This window comes from Haliotis rubra, unplaced genomic scaffold (genome assembly GCF_003918875.1).
Source record: "Haliotis rubra isolate DU_JTF1 unplaced genomic scaffold, ASM391887v1 Scf1158, whole genome shotgun sequence".
Classification (NCBI taxonomy): Eukaryota; Metazoa; Mollusca; class Gastropoda; order Lepetellida; family Haliotidae; genus Haliotis; species Haliotis rubra.
The window spans coordinates 78752-106732 of NW_025765068.1; the positions used below are offsets into that span (position 1 = coordinate 78752).

At 42.0% G+C, this 27981-nt stretch overlaps 1 protein-coding gene across 1 annotated transcript; it reads right to left on the reverse strand.

Annotated features, from left to right (window-relative positions):
• Positions 1-2630: 2630 nt before the first annotated feature.
• LOC124255853 (protein unc-93 homolog A-like) lies at positions 2631-12332 on the reverse strand. Its single transcript, XM_046689800.1, has 4 exons — positions 12259-12332; positions 4778-5692; positions 4059-4326; positions 2631-2966 (listed from the first exon to the last, which is right to left on the reverse strand). The coding sequence occupies exons 2-4, from the start codon at positions 5663-5665 to the stop codon at positions 2698-2700; spliced, it is 1425 nt and encodes a 474-aa protein (XP_046545756.1). The 5' UTR covers positions 5666-5692; positions 12259-12332; the 3' UTR covers positions 2631-2697.
• Between the last annotated feature and the right edge of the window lie 15649 nt (positions 12333-27981).

Consider the following 27981-nt stretch of genomic DNA (forward strand, 5'->3'; position numbering starts at 1 on the left):
ATCAGTGATCATGCAGCACAAGATCCTCCCATTTTATATCATCCAGTCAGGAAACGGATCTGTTCGTCGACATAGCCCAGCTCTTTTCGGTTTAATGAAACATGGCTGCAAAACAATTTTGATTGCTAACCATTTATGAATGTCATGGACTCACTTGCTTTTAAGTAGTGATGGCATAGTCTCGTGACGATAACGTTCGCTGGTTACGTCTTAAAGCCGGGGGCGGTGAGGAAGCCTAGTGGTTAAGGTGTTCGTTCGTCACGAATGAGACCCGGGTTCGATTCCCCACATGGGCACAATGTGTGAAGCCCATTTCTGGTGTCTCCCACCGTGATATAACCGGAATATTGTTCTGATCCAGATGGGTACCATGAGAGAAGCACGAATCAGGATTACTAAAAGCGGCGTAAAAGAAAACTCACTCACGAACTGTTTAAGATCAAGATGGGTACCATGAGTGAAGCACGAATCAGGATTACTAAAAGCGGCATAAAAGTAAACTCACTCACTCACTGTTTTAGATCCAGATGGGTACCATGAGTGAAGCACGAATCAGGATTATTAAAAGCGGCGTAAAAGTAAACTCACTCACTCACTGTTTTAGATCCAGATGGGTACCATGAGTGAAGCACGAATCAGGATTATTAAAAGCGGCGTAAAAGTAAACTCACTCACTCACTGTTTTAGATCCAGATGGGTACCATGAGTGAAGCACGAATCAGGATTATTAAAAGCGGCGTAAAAGTAAACTCACTCACTCACTGTTTTAGATCCAGATGGGTACCATGAGTGAAGCACGAATCAGGATTATTAAAACCGGCATAAAAGTAAACTCACTCACTCACTGTTTTAGATCCAGATGGGTACCATGAGTGAAGCACGAATCAGGATTATTAAAAGCGGAGTAAAAGTAAACTCACTCACTCACTGTTTTAGATCCAAATGGGTACCATGAGTGAAGCACGAATCAGGATTATTAAAAGCGGCGTAAAAGTAAACTCACTCACTCACTGTTTTAGATCCAGATGGGTACTATGAGTGAAGCACGAATCAGGATTATTAAAAGCGGCATAAAAGTAAACTCACTCACTCACTGTTTTAGATCCAAATGGGTACCATGAGTGAAGCACGAATCAGGGTTACTAAAAGCGGCGTAAAAGTAAACTCACTCACTCACTCACTGTTTTAGATCCAGATGGGTACCATGAGTGAAGCACGAATCAGGATTACTAAAAAGCGGCCTAAAAGTGTACTCACTCAAGCACAATACGATCATTGCAGCAATATTGCAGCAAGCTTAACGAGCACCTTCGAAACTGTACAGTATGTATATCCTGTGCATGTGTACGTAAAGAAGACGAAAACATATAAAAACAGTTTATTTAAAGATATGTGAAGAGATTTTCATGGAACGCAAATGGGATGTATAATATTATTTGGCTCTATTGATTTCCGTTCAATCGGGTATGAATTTTCAGACATCAGTGCAAAAGTTTGCACATCGGTTATCCAGTCTACCGCAATGAACTCCGAAAAGAGCAGCCACTCTGTATGATTAAATTCGACAACGAAAACACAGTACATCAACAAAAGTTAAATAAAAAGAAGTCTATAAATCAGCTGACAAATATGACATCTAAGAACCAATACATCAGTAGGATTATATATTGAGGTGTGATGTGAATCAGCTAGACACTCACACGGAGTCAGAAACAAATCAAATACACGTGAAGATCCGGGTTCGATATGGCCTTCAGTAACCGATGCTTGTCGTAAGAGGTGACTAACGGGATCGGGTGGTCAGGCTCGCTGACTTGGTTGACACATGTCATCGGTTCCCAAATGCGTAGATCAATGCTCATGTTGTTAATCACTGGATGGTCTGGTACAGACTGGAATATTTACAGACCGATGCCATAAACCTGGAATATTGCTGAGTTCGGCGTACGACAACAACAAACTAAGACCTGTGAATCGAGAGGAAGACCTCTATTTACAGTGTATGAAATAAGCCAAAAACCCAGCCAGACATCAGGGCTGGTAACTTCAAAATGTTACCAGCCCAAAATGGATTTAACCAGACCAGAAAATCCACAAAAAGGTCAATGTTTAGTGATTGCATAGACGCTGTTTTAGTGATAATATATATCAACGCAGTGCTTTGAGCTCGCGATAGGTCAATGTTCAAACAGTAATTGTCAAGTCTAAATGCAAAGCTCAATTTGAAAAAAAAAGATTTAAAGATATGGGGAATTTACTCAGATGGATCAAACATGTTATTTGATTTTTTACCAGACCATGAGGCCGGCTAGCTGTGAATTTAGACCGGCCCTCAGAAATCTAGCCCGTCTCGGGCGGTTGGACGAGCCTTATTTACATATAATTATACACCGCCTCTAACCGTTACGGATGTAGGTAAGAAGGCGGCTATTTTAACTGACATAGTCAGAAAGTGTCAGATACAAACATTATTTCCCCAAGACATGAAGACACCGATGGAAAAAAACAACATGAGCCAGAAATGAAATCCGTAGAGTGATGACATTTGTAGATCTGAGATTGAACTATACCGGTGTTTGTGCAGCCAGAGTGGAAGACCAGTTCAGCCAATCATAATTCAGGAATTAAAATGAACATAAGAAGAATTTAATTATGTGTCTTTGATTTGGCATTGTTTTTCCATAACCTCGAGTCAGGTCACCTTGGTTTTTTCTGAAGACCTAAAAATGTTGCATCCTCATTTGCCACGTCCTCGTGATGTGCTCGTGTTTGTCTTCTATAGAGTATTTCCGCTCCTGTGTATCCCAGAATGCCAAAAACAACCGCTCCAAGACACACATACAGCTTTGTGCGCACACACAACACACCTCCGTAGGCGAAAGTTATGGTATAACCGATGGCGTTCCACGTGTGATAGTTGGCGAACGCTGATGGTTTCTTCTCAGGGAAAAGCATGCCAACCAGAGCTGAATCAGAAGAAATAGAGAGTAAGTGAGTGACTTTGGTTTAACTTTTGGGTTCCAGTTATATCAAGATGTTTCTCCTAATTCTTAATTTCACTCTTCCTTAAAACCCTGGGCGTCCTTTCACAAGACACTAAGGTGATCGTAAGTCACTAAGGTAACCTTAGTGCAATGTTGAAGAATGGGAGTAAAGGTTAACCTTAGTTAAGGTTGCTTCATGAAAGGAGCCCCTGGATTCCTATGTCTCCACAATGATCAATAGCATTTGAACCCAAATGTCTGCATAAATGAACATAAACGCATACTAATTATGTATCATTCAGAAATAGACTGAACTGACAAAAATGACCTTCAGTTGATCTTTGCCCCTGGACCATTATTCCAAAGTTTGCATACGTAAGTCCCAAAACTTTCAAAGTTACATTTAAACTTATCAGATTTTTAAAACGTAGTGTTTTTGTTCTTTTAAAGTTTGGCTAAATATTTCCTACAATCGCCAGCCGCTGAAGAGATGGTGTAAATCCAACTAGGGTCCATGCGGGTAGCACAGGTCCCTAGTATGCTGATCTGCCTTCAGTTGTTGGCGATCTATAGCCTGTTTTGTTTTGTTTTATCGTCCTCTATAGTTAAAGTATTTTAGATTTAATTACTAGTTTTAAATATATACCTGTGATGGTCTAGTTGGTTTTACTGTCCGTTATCGACAGATATTTTAGATTGATTACCTTGTTTTCATCGCTACATGGCAGTAATATTGCCGATGCGATGTAAACTTTTTACTCACTCACTCACTACAACAGGTTTAAGAACAACTCGTTTACTATTGTTTTGCAATTTGAAAGCAATTTCAAGCATCATGTCCGTTGCATTCAACTTAACACTACAAAACAAAAACCAAAAACACAATTAAACAAAGAAGATATTTAAAATTCTATACCTTGTTTTCATCGCTATATGGCTGTAATATTGCCGATGCGATGTAGAATGTTAACTAACTCACTCACTTTAAAGTTCGCTTCGTATCATTAACAGTTTTCATCAGGAATTTTAACATAAAACCTTCCTTCCTAATGTGAGAAAATGCAGTATACTTACAGTTAAACTGGGCATGGAATATTCCAACCGCTACTCCCCATATTATGGGAATGGCGAAGAAAGGTGCGATGTTGTCACTTTGCGGTTTCCACAGAAGCAGTGTCAGCACCATAGATATATTACACGTGAATGCAATAGCAAACAGCCCATATCGTCCCGTGTATCTGGCAATCTGACTGGATATGATAGCAATGACTGACGTGATGGCGCCGTGTGCTGCCATGATGAAACCAACCATTGAGACGCCAAGAGAACAACTGATGAAGGCCTAAAAAGATAGAAAGGAGGATAAATGCTTCATTATTTGCTCGAAACACCAGAACGCGGTTTAACATGGATAGACCAATGAGTAACGGACCTTTCGTCGTCTCCGTAACAAAAAGTACTTTTAAAAGTCCCATGGTAGCATGTTCCCCTTGCGGACACTTTGTCTACTGGAACTCTCAGGCTGCGGTATGGGTCGCTGCCCTTGTTGTCAACCTCTGGTTTGTCTGGGCCCAATTCCACAGAGTCAGTATTAAAGTACGATTGTGATTCTGCATAGAACGCCTCGATATAGGTGTAATGTCCGATGGAACAACTTGCGTTCAAGCACTGCCTAACTTTGAAACTCAAATGATTTCCTTCATGAAATATGCAAACATTCGTACTGGAAAAATAGTTGTGGTCAGTTAGTCAGCAGTACAGAAGGCATGAAGGTATGTATTGTGTACCCTTACCTTTGTAAAATCTGCAAATAAAATCCCTTGACTCATGGCACAGGACAAGAAGAAAGGAACAAGGCAGATGAGTTTAGGGTCGGAGAGAGCTGTGCACCAGGACACGAGCGTCTCCCCTAACCCTGGCTGTTCTATGCTCTTTCCCTCGGGTTGGGTGTTATGGAGAGGAGGCAAGAGACACACCGTCAGAGCCAACCCGATAAGATCACACACCAGGAAGACTCCCAACAGAATGTTCACAATTTGCGGTTCTGGTTCCGCTATCTCTGTACCATTGCCGGCAGTTGGGCAGTTGTCTGCGCCACACCATGTTGTTGTATTGGTGTCTGCGTAGGAACCTTGCTTGAGAACAAGAGAAGAGATCAGGTTGCCCGTGATTTGAGTAGATTCGTAACACATGAAGAAGGCACCGTTAAGTTTGGACAAGATGCTGTGGAGTTTCTGTCCAGTTGTTTTGGAAATGCGTTCTCCGTTGGTGGTGATGTATAATCCCTGGGCCGTCCACATTGGCCCGGCTATGGCCCCAAGCACGACTGACGCAGGGATAAGGGTTGCCCATGTGGGGTAGAAGTTGCTGGCTGTGTACACACTGTGGCACACCCACGCCACCACTAGGGTCCACTTGGGTCCCACCAGCCTTATAAAAGGCGGTGTGAGTATACCAGATAGGATGATTGTCCCGTACAGACATGCCAGCGACACTACTCCCAGGCCTTGTTCCTGGTTCAGACTGCTCTGCAGACTCTGTAGAGCTAGGTAAGCAGTGTACGCCGACATGAACGACGCCGACACCACCAGCGTTTCCCGCCATGACGACCAGAAGCTGGAAGGTTCCTTGTGAGCTGAGCCGCCGTTTTGAGCAGCAAGGAGAGACCCTTTCGGAGGCATAACGTCAAGTCAGCTGACGTGCAACAGCTGCAAAGAGATAAGAAGTGATGTAAACAAACGTCATCTATATAACACGAATTTGATAAAAATACAATGATAACGTGAATACATGCAATGCATAAAATGCAATATATTCTTATTGCGGTGTCAAATAATCAAATGCATAGGCTTGCTTTCTATTTACGTAGCAATACCATGATTTATAAAGTCCATGTTTAACCATTTTCCCCTCGTTCAACTCTAACCTGAACAGACCAAGCCTTGATGAAGGAGCAAGCATATACTCCGTAAACGTCGTGTTATTCACAATAAAGAAATTGACATCCACACATCTTGCTTTTCTTATGCATTCCACTTCTACTTGTCCTGCAAGATTAGACCACACCTTAACAGTACCCCCAAAAAATTATAATCCTCTCGGTTAGAAGAAGGAATATACATAATACACTCTTGAATTCTTTGAGAAAGCAACACACATATTTCCATTATGATATGATATCATTTCAATAAGAGTCCAATGTCCACTTCCGACATTTCCGTATGAATCAAACAGTGATGACGCGTAGGAAAGTTGTACACAATATTAAACAGTTTCAGTAAACGAGGCAATGTGACAAAACTATAACATTGTCATCAAGCGTTACCTAAAGCAGTTTCCGGTAAAAATGCAAATGCACAATTTAACATTTCTGGTGACAATCAACTTGAGAAGATGGAATATAACGTATCCAGCCTTCTGTGAAACCAACATGACCCTCAAAGTAGTCTATGCCTCAACACCTCTGATGATCTAATTGGAAAAAATGAAAACAGAGGTGGACTGAGCACACAGCCTTCATACACACCACGATGACCCTCTTAGTAGTGCACTGTCTCGGATTCATAATCCGCTACGTAAGAGTGAAAACAAAGTTTGACCAATCAAACAAACTTCCTTTGAACCTACAAGACAGACAAGTCCACATGACATAAGTATCCTTCTTCTGTACCATTGATTATTTACACACCGCCGCCATATAGCTGGAATATTGCTGAGTGCGGCGTAAAACTAAACTCACTCTCGCACTGTACTATTGAGTTTCTTCTGTACCATTGTGTGTCCTCGGTATAAATACGTTTACCCTGAATCGCCGTAATTCCTAAGTTCCAATGCGTTCCACTGTATCATTGTGTTCCTTTTCTATCATTGTGCTTCGAATTCCTCTGAACTTTAATGTACAATATAATCCTTCGCGAGTCACACGCCCTTGACCATTCAATCCATCATTGCATTTCCCGGTTCTGACTGCACTGTACCAACTACCATGGCATTTGCAATTTGATCTTATCCTAACCCTGAGCACACTTCTCCGGAGTTTGTCGGCCATTGTGTTTCGAATTCCTCTGTGGTGTAAAGGAAAATATACTCCTTCGCAAGTCACATGCCCTTGAACACTCCACCCTCATAACATCTCTCTGTACTGACTACACTGTACCAACTACCGTGGCATTTGCCATTTGATCTTATCCTAACACTGCGTACACTTCTCTGGAGTTTGCCGGTGGAGAGGTCATAATATTCATTCATTTCAGAACACTAACTTGTCATAAGACATTGATTTAACAGCTAAACTACCTTCTGGGGAACAGATGGATGTGGTAATCAATACACAGTCAACACCTGTTGAATGCAATCGTGTGACAGGCTGTGAGTTGACTAAAAGGTCGATGTGCGCCATGTGAGAATAAAAAGAACCTACAAAGTAGCATTTTCCTTGTACAGTGGATAAATCAATGTGTGAGTGTACATATCCGGATTATGTTTGATAATTTTAAAAAGTACATGTCTGTTCAATTTGCATTCATTATATCTGACGTATTGATTTCACATTAATTAGTTCTTTTGTCTGGTGGTAAAATGGATTTGCCTAACGAGCAACGAAAAAGGCCTCAGACATATGATTGATATGTTGATACGTTTTATCACGAAGCTGTCCATTTGACTGACAGACACCGACCTTTGAAGGCAAAGTAACGAGCAGAACATGTACACATATAATAAAATATAAAAGAACTCACATGGATTGGTAAGCCTGTGCTATGTTAAACCATAGATTCTCTCCATTCGGAAACATTATAAATAAATATAGGAAAATTGTTGTAACCGAACGTCAATGTCGTGTTTGATCAAGAACGTATGAAATACAGCCACAACATGCAGTTGGGTCGATGGATTAATTTAAAATGAAAATATCTCAAATTTACACAAATACGAATGATTTGACCTGTTTAGTATAAAATGTCCACTTACTTTCGGCGTCAGTTTGCTCCCCTGTTCACTCCTCCGAAGGAAACAATCGCAACGTACCTCTGTAATACGCCAGTCAAGTGCCTCAATAATTATCAATTCAAACAGAAGACATGACAAAGCGAAACACACCCTGTCGGCTTCTTAAGAGCCTACATACCAACTATTTCTACACGTGTTAAAGCTGAACCAATCTTCTAAGGCCCATATATGGTTTGACCAATCTTGTATGTACACTACTAACGGCGAAACGAACTGCCGTGCTTGAGTCGCTGTATGAATGAACTGTGGTCTCGATGATAAATGTGTCCAACTGACAACGATACCACAATATGACCCTCCAGGGGGCACCTGCCGGAAGCGATATAAAACATGACTTGCTAGTTTAGCTGCCTCATAATGACATCGCATAATATGCTACAAAGTATGGGAACACCCTAAAACTTCATAGTCGTACATAAACATAAACGTGATGAGGTCATTTATACTCTAAGGTAAATGAAACTTTTTGTGTGCTTAATGGGCACTTTGAACGACATGTTGAAAATGCAGTGAAGCAACTGATCCATTATTTGTTGAGTTTGAGTGAAATGAAACATTGTCAAAAACAGCGAAAAACAAGGGGGCTGAAACACACCAGCACCATGTTTGATTCAAACGCCCAAACACAACAGCCTAGTGCATGTGGAAGACTGACTTCCCATCAAACACACAAAAAAGTTGCATCTACCTTAGAGGATAAATGGCTTCATCACGTTTAAGTATATGTATGACTATCAAATTTTAGGGTGTTCCCATACTTTTTCTTTGTAGTATAGATGTGACACGAAATAGATACTTATGATTTGAAATGGATCCACGTTATAACAACATTGCATATCGTGGCATTCTGACTTGTAGGTGGGTTGACATTATTGCAACACATAATGTTGAATAGTATTTGACTTATAGATGGGCGACTATGCTTGTCGTAAGAGGCGACTAACGGGAACGGGTGGTCAGGCTCGCTGACTTGGTTGACACATGACATCGGTTCCCAATTACGCAAATCGATGCTCATGCTGTTGATCACTGGATTGTCTGGTCCAGACTCGATTATTTACAAACCGCCGCCATATAGCTGGAATATTGCTGAATGCGGTGTAAAACTAAACTCACTCACTCACTTATAGATGGGTCTCCATTATGGCAGCATACGTGTATCATGTTATCGAATCTTACTTATAGGTGGTTCTGCATTATTGCAGCATTTCATGTAATAGTGTTGTGCCTTATAAATGGGTCTAGACTGTTGCAACATATGATGTTATACCTAACGGGCACAAAAACGACACCAAGTCGACACTGATATTGCAAAACGACAAACCACCATTGCCAACAAGGAAAGTAAATTTTAATCATAAATTATTCAATTTATTAGTGAATTTTGATAATAAATTATTAACATGTGATAATGAATACACACTCAACCCCTGTTCAATGCAATCGTGTTGGTGACAGCCTTGATGTGGTCCCATTTTAATTTATTATTAAAAGTCACTTTCCTTTTTCCCAATGGTGGTTTCTCGTTTTGTAATATCAGTGATTTCGACTTGGTATGGTTTCTTTTGCCCGTTATTTAGTATTTTTACCTGTTCGTGGGTCTACATAATTACAACATTAAACGATACAGCAACAAGACATGGCGACAGAACGACTTAGCACGGTCACGTTCTATAACCTTGACAAATTAAGACAAAGGGACCTACTGGTGTCTTCACGTTCTACAACCTAAAGACAACGTGACCAACTGGTGTCTTCACGTACTACACATTAAAGACAACGTGACCTACTGGTGTCTTCACGTTCTACAACCTAAAGACAACGTGACCAACTGGTGTCTTCACGTTCTACAACCTAAAGACAACGTGACCAACTGGTGTCTTCAAGTTCTACACACTAAAAACAACTGACCAACTGGTGTCATCACGTTTTACAATTTCAAGGCATCGTGACCTACTAGTGTCTTCACCTTCTACAACCTAACGGTAACGTGACCTACTGGTGTTTTCACGTTCTACACAATACAGACAACGTGACTGACTGGTGTCTTAACGTTTTACAGCCTAAAAACAATGTGACCCATTGGTGTCTTTACGTTCTACAACCTAAAGACAACGTTACCTACTGGTGTGTTCACGTTCAGCAACCTAAAGACAACGCAACCTACTGGTATCTTCACGTTCTACAACCGTAAGGCAACGCAACCTACTGGTGTCTTCACGTTCTACAGCCTAAAGACAACGCAACCTACTGGTGTCTTCACGTTCTACATTCTAAACACAACGTGATCTACTTCTGTGTTCACGGTCTACAACATAAAGGCAACGTGACCTACTGGTGTCTTCACGTTCTACAACCTAAAGACAACGTGACCTACAGGTGAATTCACGTTCTACATTCTAAACACAACGTGACCTACTTCTGTCTTCACGGTCTGCAACGTAAGGACAACGTGACCTAATGGTGTTTTCACGTTCTACATCCTAAAGACAACGTGACCTACTGGTGTTTTCACGTTCTACATTCTAAACACAACGTGACCTACTGGTGTCGTCACGTTCTACACATTAAAGACAACGTGACCTACTGGTGTCTTCAAGTTCTGCAACATAAAGAAAACGTGACCTACTGGTGTCTTCACGGTTTACAACATAAAAGCAACGTGACCTACTGGTGTCTTCACGTTCTACACACTACAGACAACGTGACCTACACACAGCATAACCTACTGGTGTCGTCACGTTCTACACATTAAAGACAACGAGACCAACTGGTGTCGTCACGTTCTGCAACATAAACAAACGTGACCCACTGGTGTCTTCACGGTCTACAACATAAAGACAACGTGACGTACTGGTGTCTTCACGTTCTGCAACCTAACGACAACGCAACCTACTTGTGTTGTCACGTTCTACATTCTAAAGACAACATAACCTACTGGTGTCGTCACGTTCTACACATTACAGACAACATAACCTACTGGTGTCGTCACGTTCCTCACATCAAAAACAACGTGACCTACTGGTGTCTTCACGTTCTACAACCTAAAGAAACTGTGACCTACTGGTGTTTTCACGTTCTGCAACGTAACGACAACGTAATCACTGGTGTCTTCAAGTTTTGCAACCTAAAGACAACGTGACCTACTGGTGTCTTCACGCACTACAACCTAGAGACAACGTGACTTACTGGTGTCTGCACGTTCTGCAACCTAACGGCAACGCAACCTACTGGTGTTGTCACGTTCTACATTCTAAAGACAACGTTACCTACTGGTGTCTTCACGTTCTACACACTACAGACAGCATAACCTACTGGTGTCGTCACATTCTACACTTTAAAGACAGCGTGACCAAGTGGTGTCTTCACGCTCCGCAACCTAAAGAAAACGTGACCTTCTGTTGTTTTCACGTTCTACAACCTGACGACAAAGTGCCCTACTAGTGTCTTCCCGTTCTACAACCTGTAGACAATGTGACCTACTGCTGTCTTTACGTTCTGCAACCTGAAGACAACGTAACCTACTGGTGTCTTCAATTTTTACAACCTAAAGACAACGTGACCTACTGGTGTCGTCACGTTCTACAACCTAAAGATAACGTATCTCTCTGGTGTGTTCAAGTTCTACAACCTATAGACAATGTGACCTACTGCTGTCTTTACGTTGTACAACCTAAAGATAACGTAATTTTCTGGTGTCTGCACGTTCTGCAACCTAAAGCCAAAGTGACCTACTGGTGTCTTCACGTTCTACAACCTAAAGACAATGTCACCCACTTGTGTCTTCACGTTCTACAACGTAAAGACAATGTGGCCTATTGGTGTCTTCACGTTGTACAACCTAAAGACAACGCAACCAACTGGTGTCTTCACGTTCTACAACCTAAAGACAACGTGGCCTACTGGTATTTCCACATTCTATAACCTAAAGACAACGAGACCTAGTGGTGTCTTCACGTTCTACAACCTAAAGACAACACGACCTACTGTTGTCTTCATGTTTTACAGCCTAAAGGCAACGTGACCTATTGGTTTCTTTTTACTAATTCCACCAACCCGTAAGACGACGTAAAGTGTGTTAGTAATTCCCCGTTCCTATAAATTTCACGTGCTGGTCATCATTGTCATCAGACAAAGATTTCACCATTTATCAGTACAGACGTACGAACGAATGTAAAAAGCGTACTACCACATAATCTGATAATTTCAGATTCATTTGAATGGTAATAAAATGAAACCAAATGAAGCCTTTTGAGAATCATACCTGTTTGTTGTTCACAAACCTGATAATGTTGGCGCCACAATTTATCCAGCCCTGTGGAGATTTGTTGGCGAAAGCCATAGATTACTTCAACCAGTCAACTGGAACAACATTATAAATAACAGCAATGTCATGTTTGTTGACAACTACAGAATCCACTTTTGCTGACTACAGAAAATTTCGATGTGACAATGTCGTGGTAAGGTTTTGTTTAGGGGAGTATATTTACCAAGGCCGAATCAAGCCAGTATGTTTCACTGTAACTCTGTATCACGCGGCAGATCAGGTTCTGATTACTCCACAAACGTAAAACGAAATATATGGGATAAGTTGCTCCATATATACACAACAAACGGCTAGAAACAAACACTAGCAACTGCATGCTTATGATCAAAATTAATTAATTAATTAGTGTTTTATCGATCAAACCTCTTGAAAACCGTCGAAATCAGGAATGACACCCATGCAAGTGTATGGGACTACTGCGTCCCATGCATTGTGTTTAGGGGTGGTGATAATGAGATATGGTGGTGCGTTTATAAGATGTCTGTCTTTAAAACGTTTGTTAACGCTTAAGCAATGTACGTCTTATGCAAATTGAAAGTTCAGGTTCCCCTACCATTTTTAAGAATGTATGCTGAATGAATGAATGAATGAATGAATGAATGAATGAATGATTGATGAATGAATTGTCTATATTTCCTCTAATAATGTCCGAGAGTACAATGAATTATGACATGAATACAAAATACATGATTATGTACAAATCATATTACAATGGGAAAGAAAGTTAAGCATAAGTATATATAATACACTGGGGCGTCACTGAATGGAATACGAATCATAGGTAGATTCTGCTTTGTAGGTTTCACGAACTAATGCTCCTGGCTACAATGTCAAGGAACTGGGCCCACATGTGGATGTCCATGTTGTCCACGATAGGGGTGATGCCACCAAGTAGAGTGATAACTCTCATGTCATCAGAGCTACTCTCCAGTTTGATGTATGTTTCTAGTGGCAAGATATCGAACAATCGTTCATACATGTTATTTCTTTGGCTAAACAGTTCACTGCAGCACAACAATTGGTGCTGCACAATATGATCTGTCTCCTCGCGACATATAAGACAGAGTCCAGCACTGACCGGTAGTATCCCAAGCTTTACCAGGGCGTACACAGGCCTGTTGTACAGGTCAAACAGTAAGCACATGTTCCACAGTCTATGGGACGAGAGGCCCGTATGTATAGCAGTAAACCGTTGTAAGTCGGGCCGCATAGATAACTGCTTTCTCCATACTGACGTCTCTCTGGTAAACACTGCTTTATTACATATAGTTTTCCACTCATATTTTGATGGAAAGAATCCCTTATCTATGTAATGAAGCAGATATTGATACAGTTCATACTTCGCACATATAGTAATTAAGTCATGAATAACAGAGTTTATGTTGAAGTTACCACTTAAGAACTGTCCACATCTGACATAAAACAGTAGCTTGATCATTTGGGTTGAGCTCGCGCGACATATTCTGCCGAGGTAGCTCAATTTCTTTTTGTCAATCGTGGCTTCCATACTGCAGAACCCGAGAGTCTGTGTGGTAGCAGCAGTTGGAGACCGAACATGGAATCCTTGAATGATTCGTGCAAAGTATCTCTGCAACCTCTCTAATTCTTCTATTTCCGCTCTTGTGATGTTAGCCCACAGTTCGCATGAATACAGGGCACTTGCTAAGATAATACGCTGCCAGATCTTAGCACAGGTTACTGGGTTCAACCCTCCTGCCCAAAGACCAACGTCTTTGAGAGATGCTATTATCCGTCTAGCAGAAGAACAGGCTCGACTCGTTCTCTCACTTTGGCTTTTGGTATCAACTAAAGATCCTGCGTATATTGTACTATTTTTTTACAGGCACTTGAATGTCATTCAGTTTAAAGTAAGGTTCCTTGATATCCTTCTCTCCGCCCTTGAACACAAGAACTATTGGCTGGATTGTAAAACAACTTCCACAGACACGAGTAATCATGTACAACGTTGAGTGAAGCCTGCAGTCCATGAGTAGTTGTACGTATCAGGGTCGTGTCGTCTGCTAGCACCACTGAAGGTATATGATGTTGTCCAATCAACGCCCCCGTTTAAGGTTGTCGAGTTGTGTGATCAGGTCATTGATGTAAAGGAGGAACATCCATGCAGACAACACTCTTCCTTGCCCCACTCCTTGTCTGATTGGGAAAGTACTACTCGTGATGCCGTTGTATTGAACACAAGCGGGTGGTTCTTTGTACGAGTGTCTAATCAAGTGCCACGTCCGTCCGTTTGCGCCTATATCAAACAATTCGAATAAAAGTCCATTATGCCAAATCCTGCCTAATGCCTTTTCATTGTCCAAGAATCCAACATTAATATTTGATTCTCTCTCCATGTAATACGCTATTGTCTCTTTAAGTATGTGAACAGCTATGTTTGCCCCGTGTTCGTTTTTAAATCCACACTGAAGTTTGTTTGGAAATTCAGGATTAGTTACTTGTAGATGATTTTCAGCTTTGTCTAACAATATCTTTTCAAACAGTTTACTGAAGGCTGAAGTTAACGTGATCCCCCTATAACTTGCTGGGTCAGTCTTGTCCCTGTTGTTACATTTATATAACGGGAGAATAGTTCCTATCCACATTGACTTGGGTATGTAACACATCTCAATTATGAAGTTAAACAGGCGAGCCAGATAACCATATAGACAGGGACCTGCAAATCGGATATGTTTATTTGTAATAAAGTCTGGTCCTGGCGCTTTCTTCAACTTTAGTGATTGCACTACAGATAGATTGTTAGATACAGAGACACCATTTTCCAATATTGGGTCACACGATGGGACATCAGAACGTTCTATCTCTTCGACCGCATTGTTTATAGATTCAAAATGGTCAGCGTCGAAGTTGTTGCTTTCGTATGGCGAAAGTAGGTCGCAGTAATACTCCGACCACAGGTCGCATACTTCAAAGGGAGTAGAGGCACTGTTACGACGTAAATTGTAATAAAAACGCAAATTGTAATACTTGCAGCAAATTGTAATAAACTTGACGTAAATTGTAATAAAAACGTAAATTGTAATAAAAATTGACGTAAATTGTAATACGCAAATTGTAATAAAAATTGACGTAAATTGTAATACTTTTCGTTGCGGTAAAATGTAATAAATATTTACGTAAATTGTAATAACAGTTTTAATCACTCGTAAATACGCGGGTGTTTGTTTTTCGTTGCATTTCATACATCAAATAAGTTTGTTAGGGCGATAACTCAAGAAAGAAATGATGGATTTTGTTCAAATTTGGTACCAAGGTATATTGGCGAGATTCACCGACACAAGTGAAATGGAGTGACCTTGAGATAATTTTCATGGTCACAGCAAAAATCTGAGGGTCTTGCCAATATAAAGATTGTTAGCGCGATACCCCAAGAAAGAATTGACAAATCTTAACCAAATGACGAAAATTATATTCGTCCTGATATAGAATCGATATAAACTGTCCTCTGTATCATGTCTTTTCGCAAATATCTTTTGAGGTTTTGATATGTATAAATATAAAGTAGGGTGGGGTGGGGATGGGTTTCTAACGGTTATATCAAATCAAATCAAATCAAATTAGACATTTGTATAGCGCTACATATCCAGAGTCCTGCTCATGTGCGCTTAGTCGAATGCTCGTTTGAAGAGGATGGTTTTGAGACACGATCGGAAACTGTTGATATTTTCCGATTTTCTGACATTTTCAGGTAATCAATTCCAGAGTACAGCACCCGGGCTGCTAAATGATCTGTCTCCGTATGTTGTGGTTCGGACAAATGGAAAAGCCTAGCTGACTAGCAATGAAATGCATCACAAATTAAACTTCAGGAAACAAAATATGCAAGAAACATTTTTGTATGTTTGAGATTGGTAGAGGTCAGCTAGAATCAAACTTAGATATTAAACTGCACAAAAAGGCAATTTGAAACTACAATCGCTTTTTCAAATGACTCCCCCTTCGGTTTACTGAAAGAACTCGAGAAAGAAATGATGGATTTTGTTCAAATTTGGTACCAAGGTTTATTGACGAGATTTACCGACACCACTTGAATTTTGTGACCTTGAGGTCATTTTAAAGGTCACAGCGAAGGTGTAACAGTTTTGCACACGCCAAGCTTGGTAGCCGCGAACTCAGGAAAGAATTAATAGATTTTGATCCAATTTTATATCAAGGTGTATTGATGGGAATCCCCCTACACCAATTGAAACAAAATATGCAAAAAACATGTTGTATGTTGGTAAAAGTCAAACTTAGATATTAAACTGCACAAAAAAGCAATTTTAAACTAGAATTGCTTGTTCAAGTGACTCCCCCTTCATGTTTACTGAAAGGGCTTGTTTTGGAGACACTACCCACCCCCTTTCAGTTGACGTCATCATAAGGATATAACTCATCCTAAAGTTTTCACTTATTCATTCATGGTGTCAATGGTTCAAACTAAATACAGAATGGTCACACAAGTGTCAGCTCTCAATATGTTGTATATCTGGACACAATGTTTTTGAAAATTTAAAATGAGGGTGTCCTCAGTCCCCGTCTAAATGTAAATCAAGCAATCCAAATCTTTGAATGTTGATGATGATGGGAAGTCATCCAATATTATGCTGAACATATTTTATATGATACTATCTGAGGGTATACCATTATCCAAGAGATAGCGCAATGGTGCAGTTGTAAGGCGTCTGCCTATCACGCTGAAGGGCCTGTTTCGAGGAGGCACCTAGGTTCGGGTCCCGAGATGGGGCACATTTGCGTAGTATCCTTGGACAAGATACTTAGATCTACACTAACTCAGTTCACCCAGCTGTAAAATGGGTACCCGTGAGTATGTGCTGGCAATGTGAGTGTTTAGTTCATTGCGCCTAACAGGCAGCATGGCTGTACAGTCCCCAGGGAGTTGAAAAAGTATCGGAAACTACGATAGTGTCCTATGATCAGGGATAGTAATGTACGTAGCGCCGTGAGCAGGCAATGTGCCTGGATGTGAGCGCCATATAAGCGGACTATTACTATTACTAGATACCAAATGGGAGATCGTTTTCCATTTTCTGCAAATTTGCAAGAAACATAATACCCCAATGTTGTGATGACTAATGTCTCGTTAACCACATTACCCACAAGGAATTTTGGATATGGCTTTGCTAATGATTCCTTCAAAATAAAATGGAAGCTGTTTTTCAAATATTGGACATCGAGAATATAGTTAGTTTGACTACTTTTTCAACGCCCCTCGTAACATACTTAAAAGAAATGAGAACGTCTAAGGAAAAAAGCATTTCGATCTCTGAATACTTCTGAGCTATTTAAATACAAAAAGCAAAGGAATAAAGTAAATAATCTGAAAAGAATAGCCAAGGGAAACTTTTAATCTATTTTTGATAACTATTTATCACTTCAGTCTACTCAATCAGGTTGTTACTACTTCATCGGGACCCATTCCCCTTCAGGTTTTACAGATTTGGATAAAGCTCAAACATTAAATGAATATTTTGTATATATAATGTATAACATGTCATTGTAACCGAAAAGGAGGTACATGTATCTGATAAGACCTTACCAGCAAACAAATCTAGTGGACCTGATGGCATTAGCATGAGAGTGTTAAAACGAATTTGTACATCTATAGCTGAACCTCTTTGTTTGTTGTATAATATATCACTGAGTGACTGTATTTTCTAAACTGTAGAAAACGGGTAATGTTACTCCTATTTTGAAAGAAGGAAATGCATCCCTCCCAACTAATTACAGACCTATTAGTTTAATATTACCTATCCTTTGGAAAATCCTTGAAAAAATAATGGTAATAAAGCAAGTGCACGACCATTTCCATGAACATAACATTTGAAGTAAATTCCAGTCAGGTTTTACTGCTAGTCATTCTACTACATCTCAACATAGACATTTATCATAATATATGCTCAGTCCTAGATAATCACCACCTTTACTGTATGCTGTTTTGTGATATTTCAAAAGCTTTTTACAGGGCATGGCATAAAGGTTTATTGCACAAATTAGAAAATGATGCTGTTCGTGGAAACGTACTTAGTTGGTTAACTAACTATCTATCTGGTCCCGGTTGTTCAATACTCGGTTATCTTAACCGCCGGTTAACTCCTAACGGCGGTTAAATCCTTAGGTAACCGAACGTTAAATATGCGTTGTTCAGAACATGGTTAGTCATGCCGTTAGCTAACGTCGCCATCAAAGTTTAACAGTGTGGTTAACGTCACTGGTTATATACCTTCCATATATCCCATAGTTCCGTTTTCTGTTTACTTCCGGTTTACCAAAAATGGAAACGCATACTGTCGCCTGCACCCCAAGGAAAAAGAGAAGTCGAAATTTCTCTGCTGACGAAAAGAATGTAATCCAGTCAATGGTTGAGGCCAACTCTATAGTTTATCATAGGCATGCGAATGTCGTAGCGTTACGAACGTTTTGTATTGGAACACAAGGTTCCAGCCGTTTGCATAATTTATATTTCAAAGACATATGATCCCAGCTCTGTGTGGGACTTACTTCAATTCCAGCAACAGAAAAGACATTTTAATGAAAAATAGGGCTGTAACGAATACACTATGTTGCGAATGTGATACATCTCACGAATATTAGGTAACGAATACGAATAATTATTCATGAATACAATATTGTAGTTAAGTGAGGGATGTACAATATTGAATGCCCATGTTCACAGTGTTAATTTGTCTCGTCAATAACCAGTCATCTCATGACACTCATATTTTGTATGTACTAGTTATAATTGACAGCACAGCTATAGATAAAATATGATGAATCGATGAAAATAATATTAATATTAGAAGCATGTTGTCAGTGGATAGAAAATGTATAAATATTACACACAGAGTTACGCTTAGACGGCTACAGTCTTAATGAATCTTTGAATTCCCACAAGACCTATCGCTCACTTTTCACTCCTTAAATTGTCATGACTGTATGGCCAAGTTGTGAAGATGCTATCAATATCATTTCTTAATTATTTGCCAAGTCTGTCAAAAATTGTAATGTATGAACGCACATTGCCAAATCTTTTAACATCAAACAATATACATGTTGTGTAATTAATAACATAGCTTTTATCTGAAATATGCATTCAATACCAATAGAAACTTAATATGTAACTAGCACCACGTGCAAGTAATCAAACTGTAATCGTACTATAGGCCCCAGGGCCAACACTGCTGAATAAAATCCATCTATTATCCGACCTTACTTTTGTCAAGAATCTCATGAATAATACTGTGCAATATCGTCATTATCTGAACGCCTCCACAGACGCATATTCCGGAAAGATGTCTTGAAAAACATGAAGCTGCGTCTAATTTATAGATGAACATAATTTCCTCGGTACTCATTAATCAGATGAACCTTCATTTAGTTCAATTCACAAGTGACTGCAGGAAATGCATAATTTTTGTTAATGACTTCAGGGACGGAAAACATGTATTATATTTCATAAGTGTATTATAGAACGCTGCAACGATTCGGCAGAGAAATACTATTGTGCCATAGTATTCCTTATATGAACCCATCGGTGTATAACATTAGCATTCAGATATTGTTATAAAATAAGTTAAAAATTCCAAATATTATCGTGTAATATGACAAGAGATAGTGTTGTGTTCGCTGTGACAAAAAGGTTTCGATATTCAAATATAACATTTAATCAAAGTGACTACGAAGTAGGCCCGCATATCACTCACTCACTGAAATGATTAGTAAAAATATAATTAAAATCCATCTATGGAGGGGATGCCAGACGGAAATAGGATAATTACTTGGAGTATAGACTTTCAAAAATAGCATATTAATTAACAATGATATCAGTTTTTAATAAAATCACTAATAATTCTGAAACGTTGCCGATAAGCCTGGAATCGTGTTCAGATGTTTTCATAAATACACTCACACGAACGCCCATGTGCACTTTGCGCCCTATTGGATAGTGTTTACAAAATCAAGTTTCGCGAAGGCCGGTATTGAAACGCCAATTACATCACTTGTATTTCATATTCAGCGGCGACAAATGAATCACTGCATTCTAAGGCTGGGACGGGTACTCGGGTACTCGAATCCGGGTCGGGTACAGCTGGAATCGAGTCCTATATCTAGGAATCGAGTATCCGGAAAGGGAGAGAGCTCTGTAATGACAAGGGCAGACAATAGCTTGTCTTTTTCATTTTTGACGTAACACACATTTACATAATTGAGTGAGTGAGTTAGTGAGTTAAGTTTTACGCCGCACTCAGCAATATTCCAGCTATATGTCGGCGGTCTGTAAATTTAATAATCGAGTCTGGACCAGACAATCCAGTGATCAACAACATAAGCATCGATGTGCGCAATTGGGAACCGATGACATATGTCAACCAAGTCAGCGAGTCTGACCACCCGATCCCGTTAGTCGCCTCTTACAACAAGCATGGGTTACTGAAGATCCATATTCTAACCCGGAAATTCACAGGTTTTTACATCATTGGTATTGTCCGATTAATGGAGCATAGTTTTAATTACTGTTATTTATCTGTGCATGAGCAGTGAATAGTTAAGTTACAGTAGCAGCAAGTAGTATATACAATGGGGGTTCTGGACCAGTTCCAACCAAAGCCTCTGCAAAGCCTTATTTCACAGATAAGGCTTTGGTCGGACCCTTAGCTCTTGCTACCATTACCCCTACTATAAAAAAGTTTGGGACGCTAGCGGGATACGAATGCACCTCCTAGCCGCGCTACTGAGCTACCGGGGGGGGGCATGGTTGAAGTATGTCAGTTTAACGGGTCTATCCTGGGACACCGCTATGCCGTGTTGACTGGAGGTAACACTGTGCCGTACGGTACGATCAATAATTCCGCTCTTACAAACCCTCTCCCTGGCCCATCCCTCAAGTAGTACAAGTTAGGCTCGTCGGCTTTTATGTCCACTTTATCTATGTTGTAAGTTTTGACTGACCATATAGGATCGGTGGCTCACTTACGGCTATCCCCCTCGTGTTCCCCCGGCTGGTATAGATACCTCACTAGGGCCCTATCTGGTATCTGTTTCTCCTTCCCACGCAATGGAGCAGCCGACTCTGCCACTATTGATTTTAGTTTGATAGCGTCTGCCGGTTTCTTGCCGGTGAGACGGGTGACTTCATGGTTGATTGCCGACACCACCTTAGGCAACCTTGTGACCCATTCAGTCGATCGCTTCCCCGGGGTTGCCATCTCCCTCGCATACTGATGCCCAAATAAGCGCTCAGCCAAAGTCCTATTAAATCTCTCAACTATGGCTTAGCTGCGATGGGCTCCAGCCATGCCACGCCTGACCTTTGTATCGTGTTTGTCTAACAGGTGTGACACGACACCCATGAACTCCCCGCCCGGGGTCAACTTGCAGCTCTGTTGGCCTCGTCAGCGGACTGCGTTTGTATATGCGTTCGAATCCTCTGGCTACCTGGGCCGAATCTTTCGCAGTCAAGGGTTCGGCTTCCTTGTAGCGACTGGCCACGTCCACTACGGTTAAGGCATACTTATACCTCTTGTCGTGGGGTAGGAACAGTAGGTCTGCCTGGTGAACGCTATTGGGTATGTTAATACCGAACCTCCTTCTAGGCACGTAGCGTGGTGCCGGTAAATAGATCTGCCACAGGGGTTGTTTTTCAAGCCACGCTTTGGCCTCCTCCGGGGGTACTCGCGCCATTTTAGCCAGCTTATCTACAGCGCTAGCTCCTTTCCAGTACCCACGCGGGCTGTAGTAAATAGCCTCAAACTTTTTCTGGTTCCGTTCTTGGTTCAATTTTCTCATGCCCGTACGCGTACGTGTTGATCCCATCAATAGCTATCCAACGTTTAGTGTCCATAGGCGACAGGGACGTCTTGTTTATTGTCAGTCCGTATATCCTATGGCCATCACTTCTAAGTGTGTTCATTTTATGCCTAAATGTACGGGTCTTGAACAGGGCTTCCTTGAATCTGGCGTGTTTGATGTGTTGTTTAACCACGTACTTCTTAACACCCTTAGCCTTCCGGATCTCACCATTGTCGGCCTTCAGTATGGAATACATCTTAGGCCTCAAACCTATGTACTCGGCTATGGGCGTGCCGGCACACTCGTCCTTCATCTTACCCAGGACCTTTTTATTTACCGTACTGTGTATGGCATGGGCCTTGGGGTAGTCGCTGGTGTCATACAAATCGAGGTGTTTTTTCATGTCCTCGTACACGTCCTCGGTTCGAATCTCCATCAGCAGGGAATCCGTGTCAGTGTACAGCACTTCACACCTGTCGTTGTACTGTTTCTTAAGCTCGTTGTAGTAAAAGTCGTACATCAGGTGTTTGGATAAATCGAGGATGCTCATCCCCCACGTAAACAGGCCGGTTGAATTTTATGTGGCTTTTCTTCATGTGTAGGGCAACTAGGTCATCGGTGAATATCTTGCTACGGTTGAATGCCGGACTGGCTATCAGTCTCCTGAGCTTGTCTTCCTCATTCGACCGAACCAGCTTCACGGTCACGCGTTTCCTCAAGTTCTCCATAGTCTTACCGAACACCGAGTTGTTCATGAGCTTGTAGAGGTTTTTCTCAAAGTCACTGGTGGCAAGCTTTCGGAGGTCTGTGATCATTCTGATGTAGGGCTCCATCCATGGGCTCTGGTTGAACACGAGCACCCTGTGTATTTTGGTCAGCCTCATACCCAACGACAGGTACAGCTGTAGGTTGCGATAGTGAACGATGTACTTGGTCTTATTCATTAAGTTGGGCACGAGTTTTTCAACGTCTGCCACCCGCCCACCTAACAAGTTATGTTGGTACTCAGACATCCAGTCTGGGTTAACCCTCATACGTTCGGGGGCCAGGGGGTAGCTGTTGTGTGATGTGTGTAATGCCTTGGGCCACTCTAAGTCAACCTCGAGGATATAACCTTTGTTCGAATCTGACGCGATGCTCATAACATCGACCTCATGTGACGACCATTCGAATCCCCCTGTGGGTAGATACTGGCTCATGGCCCAGCCGTACAGGTTGTTGGCGTCTAGGTAGAGAATGTGATTGGTTGGCTTGCTCGGGTCGTAGCCCTTCACGTATTGATTATTTGCTTTCGCGTATCGTTTGGTTGCCATGGAGATCCCGCCTCGCAAGCCTTTCTCAATGAATAGGTGCATGTCATAATCTGTAAGCAATTCCAACTTAACTCCGGTCTTTTTAAGCAAGGCATCCCACGACAGACCTGGGCTGGTGTAATACCATACGGGGTCGAGTTTATACTGCTTGAAACATGTCCGCCTAAACGTCTCAAACACATCGGCTAACAGCAGTACATCTGTCCTCAAGTACAGGTCGTGATAGTCACCCAGATTCTTACAACCCAGTTTATCCCTTACGTTAATCGCGTGCGAGTAATCGTCTTGGGATATTTCCGAGTCTGTCAGATTGCTGTAAAATTCTCTGATGGGGGGTAGTCTGGTCTCGGCGAACTTGGGCCAACCATCCATGTACTCATAGGGGTACACACCCTTTCTCATCAGCAGGGGTCTAGTGTCGGCGTCTGTGTATCGATCGGTAATAGGTAGGGTATCATTGGCCTTGACCAGACTGTCGAGTGACGACAGTAGGAATTGAATCGAGTCGATGAACCTAAGGCCGTTTAAACTGAAGGAGATGTATTTCTCCATGTTGTTGGGGATACACGTTATATTGCCATCGATTTTCGCGATGGCCTGCATGATCAAGTGTGAGTCATACCCTCTCAAGTTGTGAAAGACCACAGGAATGTTTATTGTCTTAGGGATGATTCTAAGCTTGAGGTTACACGCGCTGTGAGCGGCGCCTCTATACCTACCGGTTACGTGGCAGTGATCTCTCACCGAATCACCGTTCAGTGGTGAGTCACACACGTGACAATTGTACTACAGGCGTGAGCTAGTCGGTCGGCTCGGGTCATACGCATGGGATTGACTCTATACAGCGCATTCCTAATAATTTTTTCTTCCTCCTGCAAACACTTAAGAAACCTTTCAGCCGCGTCGGGACCCCTATACACTACCGGAGCTTTCGTTTCCCCGTCACAACGGACTACAACGTATCCAAACCCACAGGCTTCATGCTCTTGTGTTTTGTGTGTGAAGCTCTCACCTGTGGGTAGAGCATTGGGAGTACCCCCCAACAACCCCGCCTGTAACAGGTTTAACCAAGGCTTCAAAGTCGGCGTATATGATATAAGGCACAGACATTTGGTTCTTGTGGTTGCCGAATTTTAGGATATTGTCACCTTCTTTAGGCATGTCGACTCGTATAGCCGTCTGCCCCACACCTTGGCAATCCTCCCGGTGGGATTCTAATAAATCAGCTCGTGTGAAGCCATGTAGGCACCGTTCGCAGAAGTGGGTCTTTTCTCTGTGTGCCGATTGGTCATACAACAGCCTACTAAAGTGTTTTATCCATGTGTAGTGGTACTTGTCACCTCGCTGGATCATGAATATATTGATAACGCGAGGGGAGTTTTGGGGTTCCCCCAATGCTGGGCTTACTCTGTGTACTATTGTTGTGTTACCTTCGTGCCCAAAGACATTTATAGCTAGATTATTCTGTTTTCTATTTTAGTTATCTGGGATATGGGGGTGGGTTCATCTATACCATCCCAGTTTAGCCCCCATCGTCTTGGGGATAGCTAGAAAGCCTGTCTGAATGAGTGTCAGCTGGAAACAAGGCTGACCTGATAGCTAACCTCAGGCAATCGTCTCCTCTATTCTTGACGTTGACCATGGCATGTTTTTTCCTATAGTAGGGAGGCAAGTCTAGGTATGACCCGCCTCTGAATGGCACGTAGTTAGCTATGTCTAGATAGACATTATCGATTTTATCTACAGTCCACCCAGACCCCAAGTGTGTGTAGCGTTCTAGGTATTCTCGTATCTGCTGTAAACTGGTATCGATTGATGCGTCTATGGTCTCTATATGGGTCACGACCTCTTGCCTACCTCGGAAGTAAGGCTGAACGTACTCAGTGACCCCAGTGGGGGTTCCCCCCACGCCCCCTACCTGCTTATCGAGCGACATTTTAACTGTGATCTGAAATTTGATACTTCCTAGACTGTTTAGTTCCTGGTTTATTTTATCAACTATCAGAGGCTTCATATCTATAATATCTATGTTCTTATCAACATGCATGCGCCAGCCTCTTAAATAATTACCTACAGCGCGCTCAGTGCGCACGAACTGTAGGTCAATAGCTCTATTCTGACGTAATAGTTCTACAAGCTGTGGTTTTCTCATACGGGAATATCCCCCTAACCCCAAATCACTTACCTCGGCTTTAATTGTTTTACAGTGGGAGGTTTTGCTACGGGGGCATGTGATAACAATGCGACTAGCCCGGCTCTCCCCAGGTTTGAATAACCCGTGAGCCCAAGCTGTTTTGCTTGAGCTTTTAATTGTTTTACCGTAGGAGGGGCTTTTAAACCTAGTAATCTCAACAAGGCTGACTTCCTCATTCGAGAATACCCAATTACACCCCTGTGCCTGGCGACCCGCTTAAGTTCACCAACAGTAGTCATGGTTGCGTACACACCTAAGAAGATCAATGTCTAATTGGGCCGCCGTAAAGGTAAAAAAATCGAGATACACCTTATCGATTATTCCCTCGACCCACCCGGAACATGCGCAGTATAGTAGGGTGTTTTGTATTACTTGCAACGAGTCATCAACAAGTATATCTATCTCCCCATGCACATCTACTCGCCCCCCCATCAAAGTAATTCCAAGTGTGCCCAGCCCATGGCACATCAAACCCTACTTTTACCATGATTGTAAACGAGCACCCCTTATATAGTTCACTAACAATCATGGGTTTGAGGACACTGATATCTATACTTTTCCCCACATCCATCTGCCAGCTTCTCAGACAACCTTCCCTGGGGTCAATTTCCACAAACATAGCTATAGGTAGGTGTGCACAATCTCTAATTCGGTCACTGTCAAAGGGAGGTAACTCCTCCAGCCTTAACCTGCTATCTTGAGAAGTCGCCTACATTCTTTTATGTAGGCCTTTTTATTCTCGTAGATGAGATGATGTCTGACTACGTTCGCCCCGTGAGCTTTACATAGGCAGTAGTGCCCTTTAACCCCTATACCACACACAGAACACGCGTAGTTAGGGCTTCCCATGTGGAACCAACAGTACCCCTGAGTCCTGCATTTCCTACCACAGGCTTCTTTCTTCCCCATAAGTATGTATTCGCATCGGTATGGAGCAGGTCTCATGTTTAGCATACTTATATGAGTATTTAGTCTAATTGTATCGCAACCAACGCAGTCGCTGCTATACCCAGCGCTATGAAGACCAGTTCACGGTCCATTTGCCCCTTGGATGGTGTGTAGTACTGAGCGAGTGTAGGTTTATTGAGTGGTTGCAACTGTTTACCAGTTAATAGGTAGTATTGTCTCGCTGCGTCGTCAACATCGTGGAATGTTTGAACGGCATGGGTTTCACGCCTGAGTTGCTCGTTAATGTAATCGATCCTCTGGAGGCGTTTTTTAGCGTACTCGGATTGTGCGGCCTGTAATCGTTCTACAGCGAGGTCGTGTCTCTTCCGTTCCGCGTCCGACCCCCGTAGACTTGAGAAGAGGAAATTACTCCCGGAAAATGCTAGGGCATTTACTAACGCCCCACCAACCATCATGGCAATCGTAGCCATCCTATATTTACTTCATAATATTTTCAGGTAGTATCCCTTGTTTTACTAGGATGTCTTTTGTAGCCATCGCCATACCAAGGTTCATTATAAGCATACCCATATCCTGCAGGTTGAAATCTAGCTTGATAGTTGGTTGTTTAAGCACCATTTTGGTCAACCGAGCGTATCCTACAGCTAGACTGGCGACCACTGTGGCGTGGTATGCGTCGTTGACGAACGTTTTCCCCTCAGACATTATGTATATGATATAAAAATATTAAATTATAACATGATATGCGGGTTGACCTCTAATTGTGGGGGGTTTCTCCGGGGGAGGGTTTCCCTCACTGTGTCGTGTATATAACCATGAGATAGCCACGGCAGCAGTTGCGCATACAACCAACAATAGTCGAGACGGGTGAGTCACCCTAATCATTTTATGTTGGTTACACCACCGTTTTTTACCGGCAGCTACTCTCTTAGGATTCTTCTGGCTGGTTACTGTAGGGGTCACCTCCCTGGGGGTTTCCCCCCGTTGTGGGGTCACCTCTGAAGGGGTCTGGGGTGGGGTCCTGGGGGTTTCCTCCAGTTGTTGGGGTTCCCCCCTGAGGGTTTCCCCCCTGGAGGTTTCATCCAGGTGTGGTGTCTCCTCCTGTGCAGCATCCATCTATACTATTATTATTATTTTTCCTCTCAAATTGACAATGCTTTGCCGTGATAATCGCCGCCGTAACCGGGGCTAACAACATACCGTATTTGTGGTACAGCTCGCAGCTAATAGAGCTCAAGGCGTGTTCGATAAAAGGGTCTTTCTCGAGGTCTTCCCACAAGTGAAGTCGGCGTTCCTGGGGAATGGGAAGGAAGTATGACGCAATACTAGTGTATATCTGGGCCATAGCCGATCCTATTGTTTTTGTCATTTCTACCCCGAGCCGGGACTCGTATCTAGCGTACAGCTTATCGATTTCTTCGGCTGACATTTTGTGAA

Bases quoted from the DNA above. Each gene is read 5' to 3' on its own strand.
- LOC124255853 (XM_046689800.1), bottom strand. From the start codon at position 5,665: ATGCCTCCGAAAGGGTCTCTCCTTGCTGCTCAAAACGGCGGCTCAGCT. The intron at 4,327-4,777 runs GTAAGGGTACAC...CTATCTTTTTAG, and splicing joins TATTTGCAGATTTTACAAAG to GCCTTCATCAGTTGTTCTCT. The intron at 2,967-4,058 runs GTAAGTATACTG...CTTCTGATTCAG, and splicing joins ATTCCATGCCCAGTTTAACT to CTCTGGTTGGCATGCTTTTC.